The 20,290-nt window shown below is 33.2% G+C and overlaps 1 protein-coding gene across 37 annotated transcripts in view; it reads left to right on the top strand.

The window, feature by feature from the left end:
- RIMS2 (regulating synaptic membrane exocytosis 2) overlaps positions 1-20,290 on the top strand; it is a 637,189-nt gene that overhangs the window by 382,494 nt on the left and 234,405 nt on the right. For all 37 annotated transcript variants that reach the window (XM_063079161.1, XM_063079141.1, XM_063079151.1 and 34 more), the window contains 2 exons: positions 6,618-6,686; positions 18,752-18,908. In XM_063079161.1, coding sequence (XP_062935231.1) covers positions 6,618-6,686; positions 18,752-18,908 — 226 coding nt within the window. The remainder of the gene's footprint in view (positions 1-6,617; positions 6,687-18,751; positions 18,909-20,290) is intronic.

The raw sequence follows: 20,290 nt of genomic DNA, 5'->3' as shown, positions 1-20,290 counted from the left end.
AATCAAATGCATTAGTTTTATAAAAATTTATAAATGTGATTAACATTTACAAATTGATGGAGTTTGGATATTTTGTCCTTCAAGAACTCATGTAGAAATTTGATCCCCAATGTGGAAACTGATTGAGTCATGGGCGTGGATCCCTCATGAATGGATTAGTGCCCTCCCTAGGTGGGGGGAGTAATAAGTGAATTCTCACTCTATTATTTCCCATGAGAGCTGGTTGATTAAAAGACCCTGGCACCTCCTCTCTCTCTCTTGCTTCCTCTCGCCATGTGATCTGTTTGTACCTGCAGGCTGCCTGCCGCTTTCCACCATGAGTAGAAGCAGCCTGAGGCCCATGCCAGATGCAACTGTCCCAGAATCATAAGCCAGACAAATGTCTGTTCTTTATAAATTACCCAGTCTCAGGAATTTCTGTTATAGACACAAAACAGACTAATACACAAATTAAAGGAGATAATCTATGTTGCTTATTCAATACATGAATAAAAAACTTTTGATAGAATTCAACATGAGTTTATAGTCATATCCCTTAGCAAGTTATGGTTTAGAAAGGAGCTTCCTCAACCTGTTAGAATATTTATTAAAAACCTGCATGAAATTTTATCTTAAATAGACAATGATAGAATTCGTTCTTTAAAAAAAATGAACAAGAGAATGATTGTAAAGGAGGTCTTAGCACAATAAAACAAGAAGAATTTAGAAACATTAATGATTCAAAGGAAGAAATTCACCTATCATTATTTGCAGGTGATATAATTGTTTACCTTGAACTTTCCAAAGAATGTATAGACAAATTATGGTTTATCAAGATGGCTGGATTTAAGATTAATATATATAAGAGTCAATTGCATTTCTATACACCAGAAATAGAATAAGTAAATTTTAAAAAGATAGTTTATAGTAGTAACAGAAACTATCAAATACCTAGGAATAAATCTAACAAAAGTTTTGTAAAGCTACTGAAGGAAAAAGTTATAACATTTTATTAATAAACATTAAAGAACACCTAAATAAATAGATAAATGCCATAATCATTGGTAGGAAGACTCAACATTATAAATCATCAATTTCTCCTATTTATATCATAGGTTGAATGTAATTATAATACTATTGCATATCTTCATGGAAACTGATGAGCGGATCCTAGGTATATATTTGGAAAACTAAAGAGACAGAAATGATCAGAAAGCTTCTTAAGAGAGCAGGGAGGAGAAAAATTTTTTTTATCAGAAGTCAGCTTTTACTGTATTTGACACACTGTGTAATAAGCATGGGATAAATTAATCAGTGGAATAAGGTAGAGAGCCCTAAAGCACACTCTCCTACATAAGTCTCTCTTATATAAGAATCTGAGATAATATGTCAGATCAAGGGAGTAAGGGTGGTGGCAGAGGCAAATAGGCAAATCAGTAATGAGCTGGAAAAAATTTTTGTCCCAGAGAAAAGAACATAGATGAAATTGTATCTTTGTGGTGTATCATGTACAAGAAAATAAACTCTAGATTGGTTAAGGACTTAAATATTATATAATTTAAGGTTCAGTCAGGAATCTGGAGCCCTTAGTGCTGAGACATTATTAGAGATATGGAATAAGAGACTTATTATAAAGATTAAACTTTACCAAATCATGGGAGAAGCTGGGAATTCTTTGTAAGAAGGTTTGTGAGACAATGATTGAAGAATCTGAGGAAAGTTACTTGCTGGAGACTCCAAAGGGGAACTGATAAAAATGTCTGTGGAAGGCTGTTGACACTTCATAGTATACCGGTCCTGAAGTCTCTGTGGGACAGAAAATGTATGCGAAACAGGAAAAGCAAAGAAAACTTGAACCCACGAGGGCAAACTGGAATCTGTGTTTATCTCTCATCCCTTCTAACCCTCATTTTGTGGTTGACCTACAGAAGAAGCTGGTATCCTTTGTCATGGATCTGCAGCGGATGTGTTTGGCCCAGATCTGAGAATAGCTGTAGGAGGAGATTCAGCAGGACCCAGAGAAGCATCTAAAATCCTAGACTTTAGTATTATCATACTTATTTTAAGAACTAGAGAGAATTGAAAAAAAATTGAAAAACCACAATCATAGTGACAATCTCAGAAATGTGGGCTTCATAGTTGACCAACTTGAATTAATACTGTAGGACATGCTCCCAGCAAATAGAGACTATATATTCTTTTCGCCTACAAATGAAATGTTTGCAAAATTTTCCTATTGATTTTTAAGTAACACATTCATCTGGTATACATTTAAAAGTGTGTATACTGAAAAGTCTCCCACCTCTTTTTCTCAAACATCTAGTTCTCCTTCTGTGCATGTACTACCGTTACCAATTTCTGTATTTTTGCACACACAGACAAATGTGTATAGAAAATGTGTATCATTTTCTTTTTTTCATCCTAACATAAATAGGGACATATCATTTTATGCACTCTGCTTTTTGTTTTTAATCTCTTTTTTAGTGGTAACTTTTGAAATTTTAACATTCGCAGCTAACAAAGTAATGATAATTAACGTCTCTAACTTTTCTTCCAAACCAGACAAAAATTTTACAGTCTGATTTATACCCTCCCCCTACCATCTAATATATTACTGCCAGAATTTTACCTCTGCCTCCAAATTAGTCATTATTATAAACATTGTCATTTTATTTATTCAGGGTTTGCTTAGGTTTACTTGTATTTTTACTAGTTTCTTTTTGCATTGCATCACTTCCTTCTGGGATAAATTTCTTTATTTCTGAAATACTGTTTTAGAAGTTCTTTTAGTGTAGAATTGGAAAAAGGCTTTGTTTTTCTGAATATGTCTTTGTTTCTTCAATCCTAATGGAAAACTTAACTGTGTATAAATCCTAGAATGACTTTTATTTTCTCTCAGCAGCCTGACAATGTTATTCTAATATCTCTGGCTTCCAGTTTTGCAGAAAAGTCTCTCGATTTATTTAAACTTTTAATTTATTAGCAGTTTAGTTGAGTTGTGTTCCCCCAAAAAGATATGTTGAAGTCCGACCCCCGGTTCCTCAGGATTTGGCTTTATTTTTAATTACGGTCTTTACAGAGGTAACCAAGTGAAAATGAATTCATTAGGGTGGGCTCTAATTCAATATGACTGGCGTCCTTATGAAAAGAGGAAAGTTGGACACAGCAAAAGACACGTACAGTGGGAAGACAATATAAAGACATAAACAGAGAAGGTAGCCATGTGACTGGAGTAAGTATCTACAAGTGAAGGAACACCAAAGATTGCTGGCAAACACTGGAAGTCAGAAGAGACAAGGAAGCATTCTCTCGTAGAGGCATCAGACAGAGCATGATCCTGCCAACACCTTGATTTTGGACTTCTAGTGTCCAGAATTGTGAAACAATAAATTTCTGTTGTTTTAAGCTACCCAGTTTTTGGTACTTTGTTACAACAGTCCTAGCAAACTAATATAGCAGTATTTTGTGGTTTCGGGTGTACATGTTTGGTATACTTTGTATTAAATGTATTCCTAAGTATTTCATGATTTTGGACATTCTTGTAAATGATATTGAGTTTAAAATTAATTTTTCTATTGTTTATTGCTATTCTCTAAGAAACATAATTGTTTTTTGTACTGACTGTGTATCCTGCAATCTTGCTAATTTAACTTATTCATAATAAGTTTTTTATAACTTCCTTAAGTCTTGTAATTTACATTATCGTGTTTCTTCTTGCTATCTAGCAGAATATATATATAATTTACCAAATTAGTAAATTAAATTATAAAAAATTTGTTCATCTCTTTTTTCTCAGTAGATGCAGAAAACACATTTAATGAAAATTAAATCCCACTCTTTGCAAGTTAGTAATATAAAGACCTTCCTCAGCCTGATAAAGTGTAACTTCACCATATATCAATTCTAATGGGGAAATATGAGAAAAACTATATTTAAAGTCACAATTTTAAAAGTATGTAAAATTTCTCTGTTTCTCTCCAGTATTGTACTTATTAGCATAGAAAAGCAAGGAAAAGAAAGAAAAAAGCATAAGGATTGGGCAAAAAGATTGTCTATGTAGAAAAATCCAAGTAAAACACACTTTAGTAGAAGTAAAAAGAGAGACAGAAAGACTTTACTAAGGCATTTGGTTAACATTATTTTATGATGAAATTGTATTTCTGTATCTGAACGATTAAGTTAAAAAACATAATTTTTAACAACATTTCTAATCACAATAGAAATAACATACAGAGAATAAATTCAATAAAAATGGAAATTTTGAGTGGCCAAAATTAAAATTTTATGGAAAGACCTTAAAGAAAACTTAAATGGAGAAAATGCTACGTACATGGCTAGTAAAAAAAAAAAAAAAGCTATAAAACATGCCAATCCTCCCTAAATTAATATATTGTAATAAATAAATAAATAAAAATAGGCAGTGTGGCTACTGAACTAAAAAAATTTTTTAAAAGTATCGATTCAGTGCATATCATTTCAAAAGTCCCAATAGGATGTTTTTGTGCAATTCGATAGCCTGAATCTAAAATTTATATAGAAGAGCATTGGGCTAAGATCCAAGATACAAATAAAATAGTAGATGTATTTGCTCTTCAAAATACTCATATAATTCTGTAGTAACAAAGAGAGTGAGCTACTGGGTTATGGATAGATAACCTGTACAAGAGAAAAATAGAGCACCAGAGAGATCCTAGTAGGTAGGTGGCAATGATGACATCACAAACCATTGGGAAAAGATGGAAATATTAAGTAAAGAGTACTGAGATGTGTGCTATCCATATGGAAAAAGTGAAATTGCATCCATATCTCACACTATACATGAATTTAATTCAAGACGGATGAGAATGTAAATGCAAAAAGAAAAATTTTTAAACTTCCAGAAGAAAATATAGGACACTATCTCTCTGCTCATAAGGTCAGGAAAGATTTCTTAAGACACTGAAAACACTGATTTTAAAAGAAAAGATTGATATATTTAATGACATTAAACCTAAGAATTGAATTCATCAGAATGCCAAAAGACAAGATGCAATTAAAAAACATAATTGCAATATATTTAACTTCTATAGGATTAATATCATAACATAAAATCTCACTCTGGAAAGAAATCACTAAGATTTGAAAAGTAGTATTTACAAACCATGTATACCAACTTGCCCCACATACACACACAGGACAGCTCACCAAGTCTGATCAAATGAACTTTACCTTTTGCTGGTGTCTTTCTTGATCTGGTTCTTGACCAATACCAAAAGCTTGTAATCTTTATGTTCTGTTGTGTACCTGGCAACCTACACTAATCATTACTTTGTCCTTAAGCATTTACGAAATGAAATGTGTTATAAGCTGGGTAGCAATTCTTCTTAAGTCTCTCCCCTGTAGCCCCATCTGTGTGATCCCTCTTCTATCTCAACTTCATTTAGAATGTATGTCCTAATTCTGTAAGTCGTTTTGTGCTCAGTCTCTTGGGATGTTGTTAGATAATTCAATTTTCATATCAATTAGGGCTCTAAACGCCTCAGATTTGATGGTGTCTAGAGCTTTGTGATGTAAGATTGTAGAAGGAAAACAGTAATATCTAAAGCTTTATTACATAAGCATTTGGAAGGAAAATAGTAGTAAAAGTTGATTCAGTGGGATCACATGATAAAAACAGATAGTTGGGACTGAGCCAGTGGCGCACTCGACACACACACACACACACACACACACACACACACACACACACACACACACACACACACACAAAAAGATAGTTGTCTTCCTTTGAATCATTAAAGAAGAAAATGAGGACTACATTTCCCGGCAACAGAGACTCTCCCCCCCCCCCCAAAAGAGCAGGGATTAAAACAAACAGGTAAACAAAAAACAAAAGGAAAAAAAATTACAGTGTATTTCTAAGAGTAGATTGCAAATATTGGATTGCAAATATAGACTTAAACACACATGGTGCTCTTCAATTACAATAATATCAGTGCTCTTCTTAGACTGTTTCCTAGAAAACATAACACACTTCACCATTTAGATGTATTAATCAGTTTTGTGGGTGATTTATTTCTTGTCTTCTCAAAGCAATGGAGAAACAGCTAAACTAAATAGCAAAGAAAAAACGGAGGTTAAAATGTCTTAAGTGAGTTTATTTCTTATGTTTCCTCTCCATGAGCATGAAAAATAATTTGGTATATTCAATTTCTTAGTCATGCATATTGTAAAAAAACACATTAACGCTTTTGAAAATAACACATAATTTTTGTTTTGAAATTTACCTAAACTTAAGTGACTTTGTCCAGAAGCATCTAGAATTAGCTTATCTGTTTTCCAATAGATTTTATCAACCAGCATCAAATAATTTACACATATTATTTAGTACTTAATATTATTTCAAGCTTTAAACCATTTAGAAACTTTATCTTCTACATTTGCAGAATAATTCCGTGTAAACTGTTAACTCCTTGTTCTTTGTATCCTTACATTATGAAATATGTGTGAAAGTGTTAGTGAGCTCATAATGACTTGCCTTCTTTTTTTATTCTCAAGAGTTTCGTTCAAAATTCTTTCATTTGTTTTTCAGGTTGCTGAGGACTTTTTTCCCCTTAAATAGTCATGAATTTTAATTATTGCTATTGTTTACTTTACAGGGTCAAAGAGAATAAGTGATAGTGAAGTCTCTGACTATGACTGTGATGATGGAATTGGTGTAGTATCAGGTAAGAATTTTAAAATTATAGTATTAGAAAGGGAATGTAATTCATCATTATTTATCATAAAAACAAATAAATAAATAAAAGAAATAACTTACCTCTCCACGCCCCAAAACAACCTTACAGAAACCATTGGCAATTTAAACCCCTAACTAATTCCATTTGCTGGAGCAACTGTTCCACTTATTAGATTGAATATTCTTGAAAGATGTCAGGAAAGTAAATAGAAATAGTAAGCATTTTACAATAAATTGGAGAAGGGATTACATAATTAAAATTCTTTATACTGCACATTGTGAAAAAAAGATGAAATCTTTTTGACATCACTAACATACAAAAATATGTCAAATATTTATATATATTTTCTAAAAAATTTTTCATTGTTTATATATTGATTAAGAATCATGCACTGCTACATTTTAAAAGCTCAATAACTTTTTTGCTTTCTTATTGTACTGAGGGTGAACAATACATTAATTTACTAAGACTGTAAAAACATTTTTTCATGTTTTATGTTTTATGAATTAAACCTCAATAATGTGATTTTGAAAAATATTTCCCATGGTCTCTTTCTCAGAGATCACTAGAAGTAGTTTTCTCTTTGTATTCTATTCTTTTGTCATTTCTTCTCTTTTCTGAATATCTGGCAACATCAGGTTTTCTTCATCCAAAATATTTCCCTTTAGGTGATTAAAGCCTTTCATCTTGATGCTGTTTTTGGCAGTCTCAATTCTTTTATTTTCTATTTTCAGGATGGCAAAAATACTTACTTTTCCCATTCTATCAAACAAGTTGTACCTTTTGCAAAAAAACGATTTTATAGGTTCTTTCATTATTTGGGTTAATACTCTCAAAAGTAATTTTTTCTATTACAGAATAGTGTTTAGAAAGCCTACCCAATTCGAAGTACTTACCCTGGGTTCTTTATGTTTCAACATTATTTTTTAAAAACCCACTTTCCTGTCTTCACATTATTATTGTTATTACTTTTTTTTGCCTGTCAGAAACTATCTAGTGAATCATTTAACAATCCATTGAAGAGAAAAGATTGCTGTGCAATATCCTATATTTTGCTATTTTGAAATTCAATGTAATTTTGAAACAGATTTTTCATGATATAATACATTGCAATAATGCATTCATCACTCTATGAATTCGGTCACTATTAGAAATTTGAAGTGATCTCCATATTCTTTTTATAAACATCAAAATCAGGATTATGGTATTGCAGTTTCTGAAATTATGATATATGTAGTTTCTTTTCATTCCTCATCAATTTAGTAAATGATGTACATAAGAGTCATGATAAATAATATTTAAACATATGTTAATTTTTTAAAGTATTTTTCTTTTCTTTATGGTCTTTTTGTTTTAAAACTCCATTATTAAAAATACTTTCAACAGAGAATAAATGCTTCAATCAATAGTTTATCAAATAATTTAATGACTTCCAGATCAAATAATATATTTTCTGAAAAATTGTTCTTAAGGCATCTCAGATGAGAATTGCATATATACATATACAGAATAAATACTCCCCTGTCACCCTTAACTGACATTTTAAATACATAGTATAAAGTCAGTACACCTGGAAATCTGTTGAAGCTTTGTTGCCTATATGCAGAGATTTCTTTCCAAATGCAGACTGAATATCTGTCAAATTCAGAGTATCAGTTATAATCACTCATAATCCTTTTAAACTGGAGCTATCAATCTTTTCTCAAGAAAGAACTGTTTCTGCTTTTTCATTCAATTTTTCTACTTTGCAAGGCAGATGTCTTGAAAATTAACTATGCCAGAAGTAGTAGTTTCTGTGCATGTGTGTTTTTAAGACATTATTTATTTAGAGCAATTTTAGGTTCATAGCAAAATTAAGAGGAAGGATACACAGGTGCCTATACCTCCCTGCCCCCATACATCCATAGCCTCTCCCATTGTCAACATCCTCCACGAAAGTAGTACATTTGTTACAATTGATGAACATGCATGGACACATCATTATCACCCAATGTCCATAGTTTACAGTAGGGCTTACTGTTGGTGTTGTACAATCTATGGGTTTGGACAAATGTATAATGACATGTATTCATCATCATAGTATCATACAAACTATTTTCACTGTCCTAAAAATCCTCTGTGCTCTGCTTATTCATCCCTTCTCTTCTTTCTACCCCTGGCAACCATTGACCTTTTTATTGACTCCCTAGTCTTGCCTTTTCCAGAATGTCATATAGTTGGAATTATACAGTATGTAGCCTTTTAGACTGGCTTCTTTTGCTTAGTAATATGCATTTAAGGTTCCTCTATGTCTTTTCATGGCTTGATAGTTCATTTCTTTTTAGTGCTCAATAATATTCCATTGTCTGGATGTACCACAGTTTATTTATTGATTCATCTACTGAAGGACATGTTGGTTGCTTCCAAGTTTTGGCAATTATGAATAAAGCTGCTATAAACATCCATGTGCAGATTTTTGTGTGGACATAAGTTTTCAACTCCTTTGGGGTAAATGCCAAGGAGCACAATTGCTGGATTGTATGGTAAGAGTGTGTTTAGTTTTGTAAGAAAACACCAACTGTCTGTACCATTTTGCATTCCTACCAACAATGAATGAGATTTCCTGTTGAATGAGAGTACCTGTTGCTCCAATATCCCTACCAGCATTTGATGTTGTCAGTGTTCTGGACTTTGGTCATACTAATTGGTGTGTAGTGGAATCTCACTGATGTTTTAATTTGCATTTTCCTGATGACATATGAGGTTGAACATCTTTTCATATGCACATTTGTCATCTGTATATCTTCTTTGGTGAAGTGTCTGTAAAGGTGAGGTCTTAGGCCCATTTTTAAATTGGGTTGTTTATTTTCTTATTGTTGAGTTTTAAGAGTTTTTTTTTTTTTTTTTCAACCTAATTCCAAAAGGGCAAAAGTCCATTTATTTCACTCCTTGTATTCATTAACAGTGATTTTTCTTTCAGTGTTTTATTTATATTTTGGATAACAGTCCTTTATCAGATGTGTTTTATTTTCTCTGTATCTTCTCTTCTCAATTTCTTGACATTGTCTTTCACAGAGCAGAAGTTTTTAATTTTAGTGAAATCCAGCTTATCAATTATTTATTTATTTTATTTTATATATATTTTATATATAAGATGTAGTTGATTTTCATGTCCCTTTACTGAATCCTCCTTCCCTCTCTCCCTGATCCCACCCACCAACATATCTGTTTGCTTGTCTTAACAAGTTCAAGGAATTGTGATTGTTGTGTCTTCTTCCCTTCCCCCCATTTGTTTGTGTATTTATTTATTTATTTATAGCTCCCACAAATAAGTGAGAACATGTGGTATTTCTCTTTCTGTGTGTGACTTATTTCACTTAATATATTTTTTCTATGTCCATCTATGTTGCTGCGAATGGTAGAATTTCATTCTTTTTTTATAGCAGAGTAGTATTCTGTTGTGTAAATATACCACATTTTCCATATCCACTCATAAATTTTGCCTTTGCTGTTGTATCTAAAAAGTTATCACCATACCCAAGATTACCTAGGTTTTCTCCTATGTTATCTTCTAGGAGTTTTATAGTTTTGCATTTTACATTTAGGTGTATGATGCATTTTGAGTTAATTTTAGTGAAGAGTGTAAGATCAGTGTCTAGATTCATTTTTTGCCTGTGGATGTACAGCTGTTCCTGCACAGTTGTTGAAAAGACTGTCTTTGCTCCATTGTATTGCCTTTGCTCCTTTGTCAAAGATCACTTGACTATATTTATGTGGATTTATTTCTGGGCTGTGTATTCTGTTCATGGATTTATTTGTCTATGCTTTGGCTAGTACCACAACGTCTTGATTACTATTACATTAAAGTATGTCTTAAAAAGTTGGGTAGTATCAGTCCTCCAGTTTTGCTCTTCTCCTTCAATGCTGTCTTGGCTATTTTGTCTTTCGCCTCTTTGTATGAAATTTAGAATCAATTTGTTGATATCCATAAAATAACATGCTGGGATTTTGATTGGGATTGCATTGAATGTATAGATAAAGTTGGGAAGAACTGACATCTTGACAATATTGTCTTCCTATCTGTGAACATGTAATATCTCTCCATCTATTTAGTTCTTTTGAGTTCATTCATCAGAGATTTGTTGTTTTCCTCATATAAATCTTGTACATATTTTGTTAGATTATACCTAAGTATGAGGTACTTCAAAAAGTTCATAGAAAAATGGAATTAGAAGATAATACAAAATTTTTCCATGAACTTTTTGAAGTACCCTTGTATTTCATTGTTGGGGGTGCTATATATTGTGTTTTTAATTTCAGATTCACTTATTCATTGCTGATATATAGGAAAGTGGTTGAGTTTTGTATATTAACCTTGTCTGCCACAACCTTGTCATAATCACTTCTTGGTTTCTGTAGGGCTGTGGTTTTTTGGGGGGTTTTTTTTTGTGTGTGTTTTTGGTCAATTCTTTCATGTTTTCTGCATAGGTAATTGTGTCATCACAAACAAATACAGTTTTATTTCTTCCTCCCTAACTGGTATACATTTTATTTCTTTCTCTTACTTCATTAGCTAGTACCTCCAGTGTGATGTGAAAAGGAGCGGTGAGAGGGGATATCTTTGCCTTGCTCCTGCTCTCAGAGGAAAATCTTCACGTTTCTCATCATGAAATGTGATGTTAAATACAGATTTTTTGTAGATATCCTTTATCAGCTTGAGGAAGTTGCCATCTATTCCTAGCTTGCTAAGAGTTTTTATCATGAATTGGTATTGGATTTTGTCAAATATTTTTTCTGCATATATTGTTATGATCATGTGACTTTTCTCTTTTAGCTTGTTGATGTGATGGATGATGTTAACTGATTTTTTAATGTGGAACCACCTTTGCATACCTGGGATAAATCCCACTTGGTCTTAATGTATAATACCTTTTATGCATTGTTGGATTCAATTTGCTAATATGCTCCTGAGGATTTTTGCATTCATGTTCATGAAAGGTATTAATCTGTAGTTTTCTTTTCTTGTAATGTCTTTGTCTGGTTTTGGTATTAGAGTAATTCTGGTTCATGGAATGAGTTAGGAAGTATTCCCTCTGCTTCTTTCCTCTGAAGAGATTGAGGAGAACTGGTATAATTTCTTCCTTAAGTGTTTGGTGGAATTTACCAGTGAGCCCATCAAGGCCTTGTACTTTCTGTTTTGGAATGTTATTAATTATTGATTTAATTTCTTTAACAGATATAGGCCTATTTAGATTGTCTATTTATTCTTGTGTGAGTTTTGGAAAATTGTGTCTTTTAAGGAATTGGTCCATTTCATCTAGGTTAACAAATTTTGGGCAAAGAGTTGTTTATATTATTCCCGTATTTTTCTTTTAATGTCCATGGGATTTGTAGTGATATTTCCTTTTTCATCTCTTATATTAGTAATTTGTGTCCTTTCTTTTTTCTTAATTGGACTGACTGAAGGCTTATCAATTGGATTGATCTTTTCAAAGAACCGGTCTTTGGTTTTGTTGATTTTTCTCTATTGATTCTCCATTTTCAATTTTATTGATTTCAGCTTCAATTCTTCCTATTTTTTTCTAACTGCTTACATTGGATTTAATTTTCTCTTCTTTTTCTAGTTTTCTATGGAGGAAATTTAGATTATTGATTTTTAGATCTTCTTTTCTGATATATGCATGCAATGCTATAAATTTCCTTCTCAGCACTGCTTTCACTACATCCCACAAATTTTGGTAAGTTGTGTTTTCGTTTTCCTTCAGTTTAAAATATTTTAAAATTTCTCTTGATATTTCTTTTTTGACCCATGTGATCCATGTGTTATTCAGAAATGTATTGTTTAATCTCCAAATATTTCAGGATTTTCCATTTATCTTTCTGTTATTGATTTCTAGTTTAATTACATTATGGTCTCAAAGCATCATTGTATGATTTCTGTTCTCTTAAATGTGTTAAGGTGTGTTTTATGGCTGAGAATGTGGGTCTGTCTTGGGGAATGTTCCATGTAAGCTTGAGAAGAAAGTGTATTCTGCTGCTTTTACATAAAGTAGGCTATAGATGTTGATTATATTTAGTTGATTAATGGTGTGTTTGAGTTCAGCTGTGTTTTCTGCTGTGTTTGAGTTCAACTGATTTTCTGTTTGCTGGATCTGTCCATTTCTGATAGATGGTTGCTGTAATCTCCAACTATGATGGTGAATACATTTATTTTTCCATGCAGTTCTATTAGTTTTTGCCTGATGTATTTTGAAACTTTCTTTTTAGGTACATATGCATTAAGGATTGTTATGTCTTCTTGGAGAATTGACCGCTTTATGATTATAAAATGCCCTTTTTAATCTTTTTTATGCCATGTCTTATTCTGATGCTTGCTCTTTCTCTTCAAATTATGGTTTTTGTCTTTGGGTAGCTGGACATAATGTATTGCTTAAAAGAAACTACTATAAATAGGACTATAGTAATGTGATGGTAAAGTCTGGGAGAACAGAGGCATCATATGATTAGTCTCAGTCTTTTATTGAGGCTATGCCTCTGGACTGTGAACTTTATAAGTATTTCTCAGGTTTTTTTCTCCCTCCTTATGGGAGACAGGATGGCTAGAGTGGACTGGAATTGGGTATTTCTTTTCTCCCAAATCAATTAGGCTGTGATAATACCCCTGTACTTTAGGCTCTGGTTAACTAGTTTTTCCTGAAAGCAAGCCTTGTTAAGAATAATAGTGTGCTCTGTATTATTTTAAGATGGTTACTTTTCCCCTTCCCCTGCCAAAAGCATGAGGAGATTTTTCTTGTCATTTACTGTGAGAATCTCCTGGTTGACCTCCTGGAGGTAAATTTCACAGTATTGCAGGAGACCCCTATGACTGGGTCCCTATGGAGTTTTAAATTCTTAGATTTGTTCTCACTGAGCCTCCAGCAAGCTTTCAATTACAGTTCAGGTTTTCCTACTTTGGCACTTTTTCCCACACTGATTCCCACTCATGAGTCTGTTCTCCAGTAGGCTGTGAATCCCTGTATTAGCCTGTCTCTCCAATCTTATGCGCAAGGTTTGCCCTCTGTCCTTCTGTCATTTTCACATCCAAGAAGAAATACTGATTTTCCAGTCTGTCCAGCTTTTTGCTTGTTGTTAGGATAGAGTGGTGACTTTCGATCTTCTTACGTGCAGAAAGGGAAACTGGAAGTCTGTCCCTGTGTTCTTTATTTTGCTTATTCTCATTAACTCAAGTCAGAGGTAATTTTGACATTTGCATTGTTAATATTCTTCAAAGTAAGTTGAAACTGATTGATATGGAAATTTAGATTTCTCAGGTAAGTGATTCCAGGCATGGATTTTGTGCACCATAGGATACTGAGCAATAGGAATGGGGATGGTTATAAACCATTATATATATAAAAATATCAAGCCTGGCATATACAATTTTAGTATTTTCTTCCACTCTGACCTGAAACAATACACAAACAAATGTAAACAATTTATTTCCCATTGGAAGGTAGAATATTTAATTATGTCTCAATTTTGGAAAGATGCATTGATAATTAGTTCTTAAAAGTCACTTATACTCTTCTAATTTCTATCCCCAGTGCTCATTTTTAATCAGTTCTCAGGAGAACTTTACATTATTAATAGCCAATATTTTCTTAAAACTGTATATTTCTTTTTAATCTCCATGGGACTGCATCATTTGAGTTCTTTTCTTGTAGTAACTCTTCCTCCTTTTCTTAATAATATCCCTCAAACTCAGTAGTCAAATCTCTTTTTTTCTACATATGCAATGTTAACAAAATTCACTGAAAAGGAATTGGAAGATAAGGAGATACTATTTCAGCCAGCCATTTGCCATCAAGGAGACACGGGGAAACACAGCCTTTGGTACAGAACAAAAGTGTGCTCTGCTAGAACAAAAAGAAGGGCTGTCTTATATGGAGAAAGTTTTTGCCCAAGTTCCCTCTCCAGTCCACTATGTAAATGAAGGATGCAAGCTTGTTCATTACCGATGAGTTGTCATTAAAATTGATTGCAGGACCCGACAGTTCATTGGTTAGGTCCAGGTGGTGAAATGGGGCTCTCCAGCAGCAGTTGATTTTGGTGGCGTAAACTGGAATGGAGAGCTATGAAAGCCCCGAAGTTCAACTATTGTTTAGCCTGTGGTTTTGCTGAGGACACAGGGTATATGTATAACCCCCAATCAGCAAACAGCTGCTCAGCTCCATTAAGAACGTAGACCCAGTTAGCCACCTAGGATCAGTCTGAAAGGATTGGCTCTTTCAGGGTTCACAGTAATTTTTTCTTGGATTTCAATGATGGTCTTTTCGTAAGTGGCTAAAATCTTTATCAACAGTTCTAACACCTTTCCCAGATTCTATTCTGTACATCTAATTCTTCATGCATGTGGCTGAAACTACTCTGATCTCCCCATCTCCAAACTGGTCAATCTCACTAAACTTCTCTTACTCGTAATAGTCTACTCTTAACTTCCTGGTGGGCTAAATGCAAAAGTTAAGATTCATTTATTACTTTATCTGTTTTGCTTCTGTATTTAGTCACAAAATGTTCAAGATTCATGTTAGAGTGCCCTGGACTCCTTATGCCTTTTCTCTATTTATACTTATCCCCCTAGAGATCTCATATAAAGACTTTAAATAACATCTTTATACTAAAACTCTCACATGTATATCTCCAGTCAGGACTATTTATTTGCACATAAATTTTTATATTATACTGCCCATTTGATGTCTCCACTTGGAAATGTAGTGGTTATCTCCAGCTTAACATGTTCAAAGCTGAACTCCTGATCTTTCCCACCATACTATGTCACTTGATGGCATCTCTGCTCTTTTACTTACATCAAAATTTTAGATTTGTTTTCATCCCTTCTCTTTCTCTTATGTCCAACATCAATTTTTTCACAAAATCGTCCTGTTGACTCTACCTTCAAAATACATCCAGCATCTGATCACTTCCTGTCATCTTCATTGCTGTCATTTTCATTCAAGACATTGTCATCTCTTATATGACTTTTTGCCTTGTCTAACTTTAAACAAAAGTTAGATCGTGTATAGTTTCTGCTGAAAATCCTCTAATAGTTTAAAATCACTCATATTAATTGCGAAAAATCTTTACACTAATGTACAAAGTCCTACATGACCTTCCCCATTCTGCCAAATCCCTCTAAGGTCTTCCTTTCATCACTTGCTGCACTTCCAGTACCCTGTCCTTCTTGCTGTTCTGGTAACATGTGAGACCCACTCCTACGCTGGGGCTTTGCCCTTGTTTGGAGCCTTCCCCTCTGTTATCCACTTGGCAAAACACTTCACTTCCCTCAAGTCTTTCTGAAATGTCACCTTCTCAATGCATCTTATCTACCCTGACCACCCTATATAAAATTGCAAAATGCCCTCCTATTCTGGCAATTTGATCTCCCCTTATCCTGTTATATTTTTGCCTACAGTACTTAATCACCTTTGTATGTGTCATATAATTATTTAATGGGCTTTCCGTTTATTGTTGCTGTTACTTCTCAAGTAGAATTTAAGCTCCACATGGGCAAGGATTTTTGTTTGTTTTACTCACCGCAGCACGTGGAATAACAACTGGCATATACATACATGCATAAATATTTGCTGAATGAGTAAATGTATTGATTCTTTCTGTGTAGTCTCTTACCACCACCAATTGTTATATCATAGAGATGTGCCACTAGCTATATGTGGCTATTTGAATTTGAATTAATTTAAAATGAATATGTTCAAAATTCACATTCTCATTAACACTAGCTAGATTTCAAGTGTTCAATAGCCATGTGTGTCTAGTGGCTACAGTACTGTATAGCACCAATAGAGAAAATTCCATCATTTCAGAGTTCTATTAGACAGTATTGTTCTGAGTTTTATAAGAGCAATTAATCTTCAAGTCTCAATCTCTCTAACCTTCAGTTTAAATTGTATATTGCTATCAGCTTCATCTTCCTAAATTATTTCTTAGATCATGAGAGCAGAATGTAGTATCAGAACACAGTAAGGGCATTGGAGTCAGAAAGATCTTGTTTTAAGTCCCAGCTCTGGTATTTGATACTTATTGTAAATTTCATTGCGTCAGTTTTCTCAAATGAAAAATGGAGATAATATCTTTTTGGCACAGGTGTTTCTATTACACAGTAAATGTATTCCTGAAAAACAAACAAACAAACAAACAAAAAACTTGTGTTCTGCAAAATCATGGCCTAAGAACAATGGATCTTCTGGGAAAACAAGGTTAAGAAAGACCATTCAAAACCCATGAAGCTTTGAAAACAGAATACTAAAAATAAAAATACCAGCACAATAAAAAAGTCATATTAAATTTTAACCAATAAAAAAATTAAATGTAGGAATCTAAAATAAAGTGAAGGTACCTGGATGGAAGGAGTTTATCTAGATGGAAAGAATAAGTCTGCAAAACTATGGCATCAAGGAAACTAACCACAAAAACCAAGAAGGATCCATATAATATGGACTTCGAAGACAGAGTTTGTGACCAGAGTGAGCCAAGAGGAAGAATATGGGATGGATGAGCATCATATACAGTTCTGTATTTCTCCTGTTTGCTGCATCCAGCTGTGTTAGTGTACTTTGCATTCAGCTGCTAATATTTGGTAGTTGTAGTAGACACTGTTGGTGTCCCACCCATGTCCCCTTTACCAGCTGGTTTACCCACGCCCAGCTCCTGTGAGTGTTGATTGCTATCAACTCATAGCTATCCACCTTGCTGGAGAATTGCCCTTAGACAAATGGAAATCACCTCACCCAGGAGGTTAAACACCTCACCTACCTTAGTCTGCAACCAGTGATTGTCTAACACAGGTGTACAAAAGTCCAGCCCCCTTGCCTCAAAGTCAGGTCAACTCTGGTTCAATTAATTTTCCAGAGCCTCCAGTGGGATTAGGCTGAGACTAAATCCTAATGTAGTTTCTTCCTTTGCCCTATTCTGCTCTTCTTTTTCCTGAGAACACTTATTCAATTATGTGCATCTGAATCTTTGTCTTTTGTTTCTAAGAAATCTAATCTAATACTGTAATACATTAACATACTGGAGAAAATCACATATGAGATCATTTTTCTGATTTATTTCTGAAACAAATGTTGTAGCAGAATACTTTGTAAAGTGCCTAGCAGAGTTCCTAGAACATAGCAAAACGACAATTACTAATAGCCATAATGAGCATTATGTAGATGGTGCTAGTGGTAATATCACTTCCTGCTCAGAAATTTTCAGGCTCTTTCCATTACAAACCTCATGATATTTTTACACATATATAATTTGGGTGAAAGTTACCTTTCCTGCTTATTTTCCCACAGCTGCCCCACACTGAACTACTGTTTTTCTGCCAACTTGGAATTCCTTCTGCTTTCTTCCCCATCTGTCCAAATAAATATCAATTGAGTTTTATCCCTTCTAATACACTTTGCCTAAATATGTCAAATCACTGTACTATTTTCCTCCTCTGATTTTTTATTCTCAGGCATCTATTGTTTCTCAGCCCTGCCAAATGCTATAAGAAAAGCAGTTTACATGTTTACCTCAAGTGTAATTCAGAGTGGTTTCTAATGTTTATCTTTTAAAGAAAAAACTATAGACGTTTAAAACTTTTCGTGAACATAATTTTAAATATTAATAATTGTTGAGAAGTATTTGAAGTACCTCTCAGTCATTAAAGAGATGAAAGTAATTTTTAGAATAAACTTGTCTTTTATTGAAGATAATTAACTGTATATGAAAGTTTTACTCTATATTTAAAGCGTTTATAGAAGATTTACTTTATTTGTAAGCATATATGAAAGTTTTACTCTACCCAGGATAGCATCTTGGACATAGAAGTTACCTGAATATTTGAATATTTGTCATTCCTTTTTAATTTATGTGTTTACAAAATATCGTTTTGTCTTAATAATGTGATTTATTTGTTATACTTTACATTTAATATATTCAAAGTCTTTCAGCTTCACCAACATTTTATGTTACTGAGTAAAGTACAACATACACACAGGGCTTAGTGTATAGATAACTGTAATATTTATTAATCTTTCCACCTTTAGATTATCGACACAATGGTCGAGATCTTCAAAGCTCAACATTATCAGTGCCAGAACAAGTAATGTCGTCAAACCATTGCTCACCATCAGGGTCTCCCCATCGAGTAGATGTTATAGGAAGGACTAGATCATGGTCACCCAGTGTCCCTCCTCCACAAAGGTAAGATAGCATACACATATTATTTGTAGAATGGGACTACAGGCCTATTTATCATAAAATATTATTGATAACCTCTAAAGATAATAAATTCTTGTGGAAAAAAGTTATTTAAGGAACAACAGGATACTATTCAATAACCTATGTAATGAAAATAAAATGAAATATGGGTTATTTTGTAACTTTGGATGACCTATGTATTATTTCACTGTAAGAGTTCTAAATAATTAAGAAGAACCAGCTTTCAATCATATATCAGTACTGAGCAGATCTAGTTAGAACCAACTAATTATACTCATGAATAATATAGATATTGGCAATTTAAGAAATAGGAAAAAATAAACCTCTGGTCTTTAAAATTAGGAACAATCATCAGAAGAATATAAAAGAATGCATATGCAGTGAAAAGAGTGGCTCTGAAAATCTTCAGCTCCAGGTCTTCTGCCTAATGGAAATTTCTGATCAATCTAGCTAAGTACAAGTAGGCTTAAGAACTGAGAAAATAATAGTTGAGGGTAACAAGAAATATATGCATAGTTCACATTTTAAATGCTTTCAATGTTTAAGAAAATTTGACCTGTTAGAGTGACAGCCTTATAATTGCTATTTTAAATAAATAGCTGAGTTAGTATTAATTTGACTTAGAATTTTTTATTGAATCTTAATTTTATATAGAACATTGGGCTATCTCAGAGAACTTTAGATTTATTATACTTATAAATTTAACTTAATTTAGAAGGATATGAAGCATTTTAGATAATGGCAGAAATTAAAAAGAAAATCCATTATATTAAGTTTATAAATATAATTTAAAATGCTTGAAGATGTTGAATTAACTAAGTTTGTAAATGAGACCAAAATTACTAAAAATTTTCAGAAAAGTAATTGCTTAAATGTGGGAGACCTATCAATAGAATAATAAAATATGTAATCTGCAATTTAAGGTTTGAGAGAACTGGTTGTGAATTCGTAACTTTAATAAAGCCCTTATCCATTAGAGGAAAAAAAAAAAAAGAGAGAGAGAAAGAATGCTGTGTAAGAGGAAAAAACACACCATTTTTTTCTTCCTACACTCAACGCAGAACACTTCTGTGACCAGATGTGTGGGGATTTTCCCTACACCAAGCATTTCTCTGGCAAATATCAGCTGGGTGTCCTACAATTCAATTCGGTTCTTTTTTTTTTTTTTTCTTTCAGTTCAGTTCTGACACTATCCACTTGGAGATAGTGTCAGATTTCTCAGGTTAGGGGCTCAATCTTACAAGACTGCTCCTGACTTGAGACGCCAATTGCAAGTTTTATGTTGTGACCTGTCCTCTTCACTGACTAGCTATAAATTGGAGTTCCCACGGCCCCTTCCTTCGATTTTATAATTTGCCAGGACA

The sequence above is a fragment of the Cynocephalus volans genome, chromosome 15 (assembly GCF_027409185.1).
Source record: "Cynocephalus volans isolate mCynVol1 chromosome 15, mCynVol1.pri, whole genome shotgun sequence".
Classification (NCBI taxonomy): Eukaryota; Metazoa; Chordata; class Mammalia; order Dermoptera; family Cynocephalidae; genus Cynocephalus; species Cynocephalus volans.
This window is presented reverse-complemented; position numbering and strand designations above follow the sequence as displayed.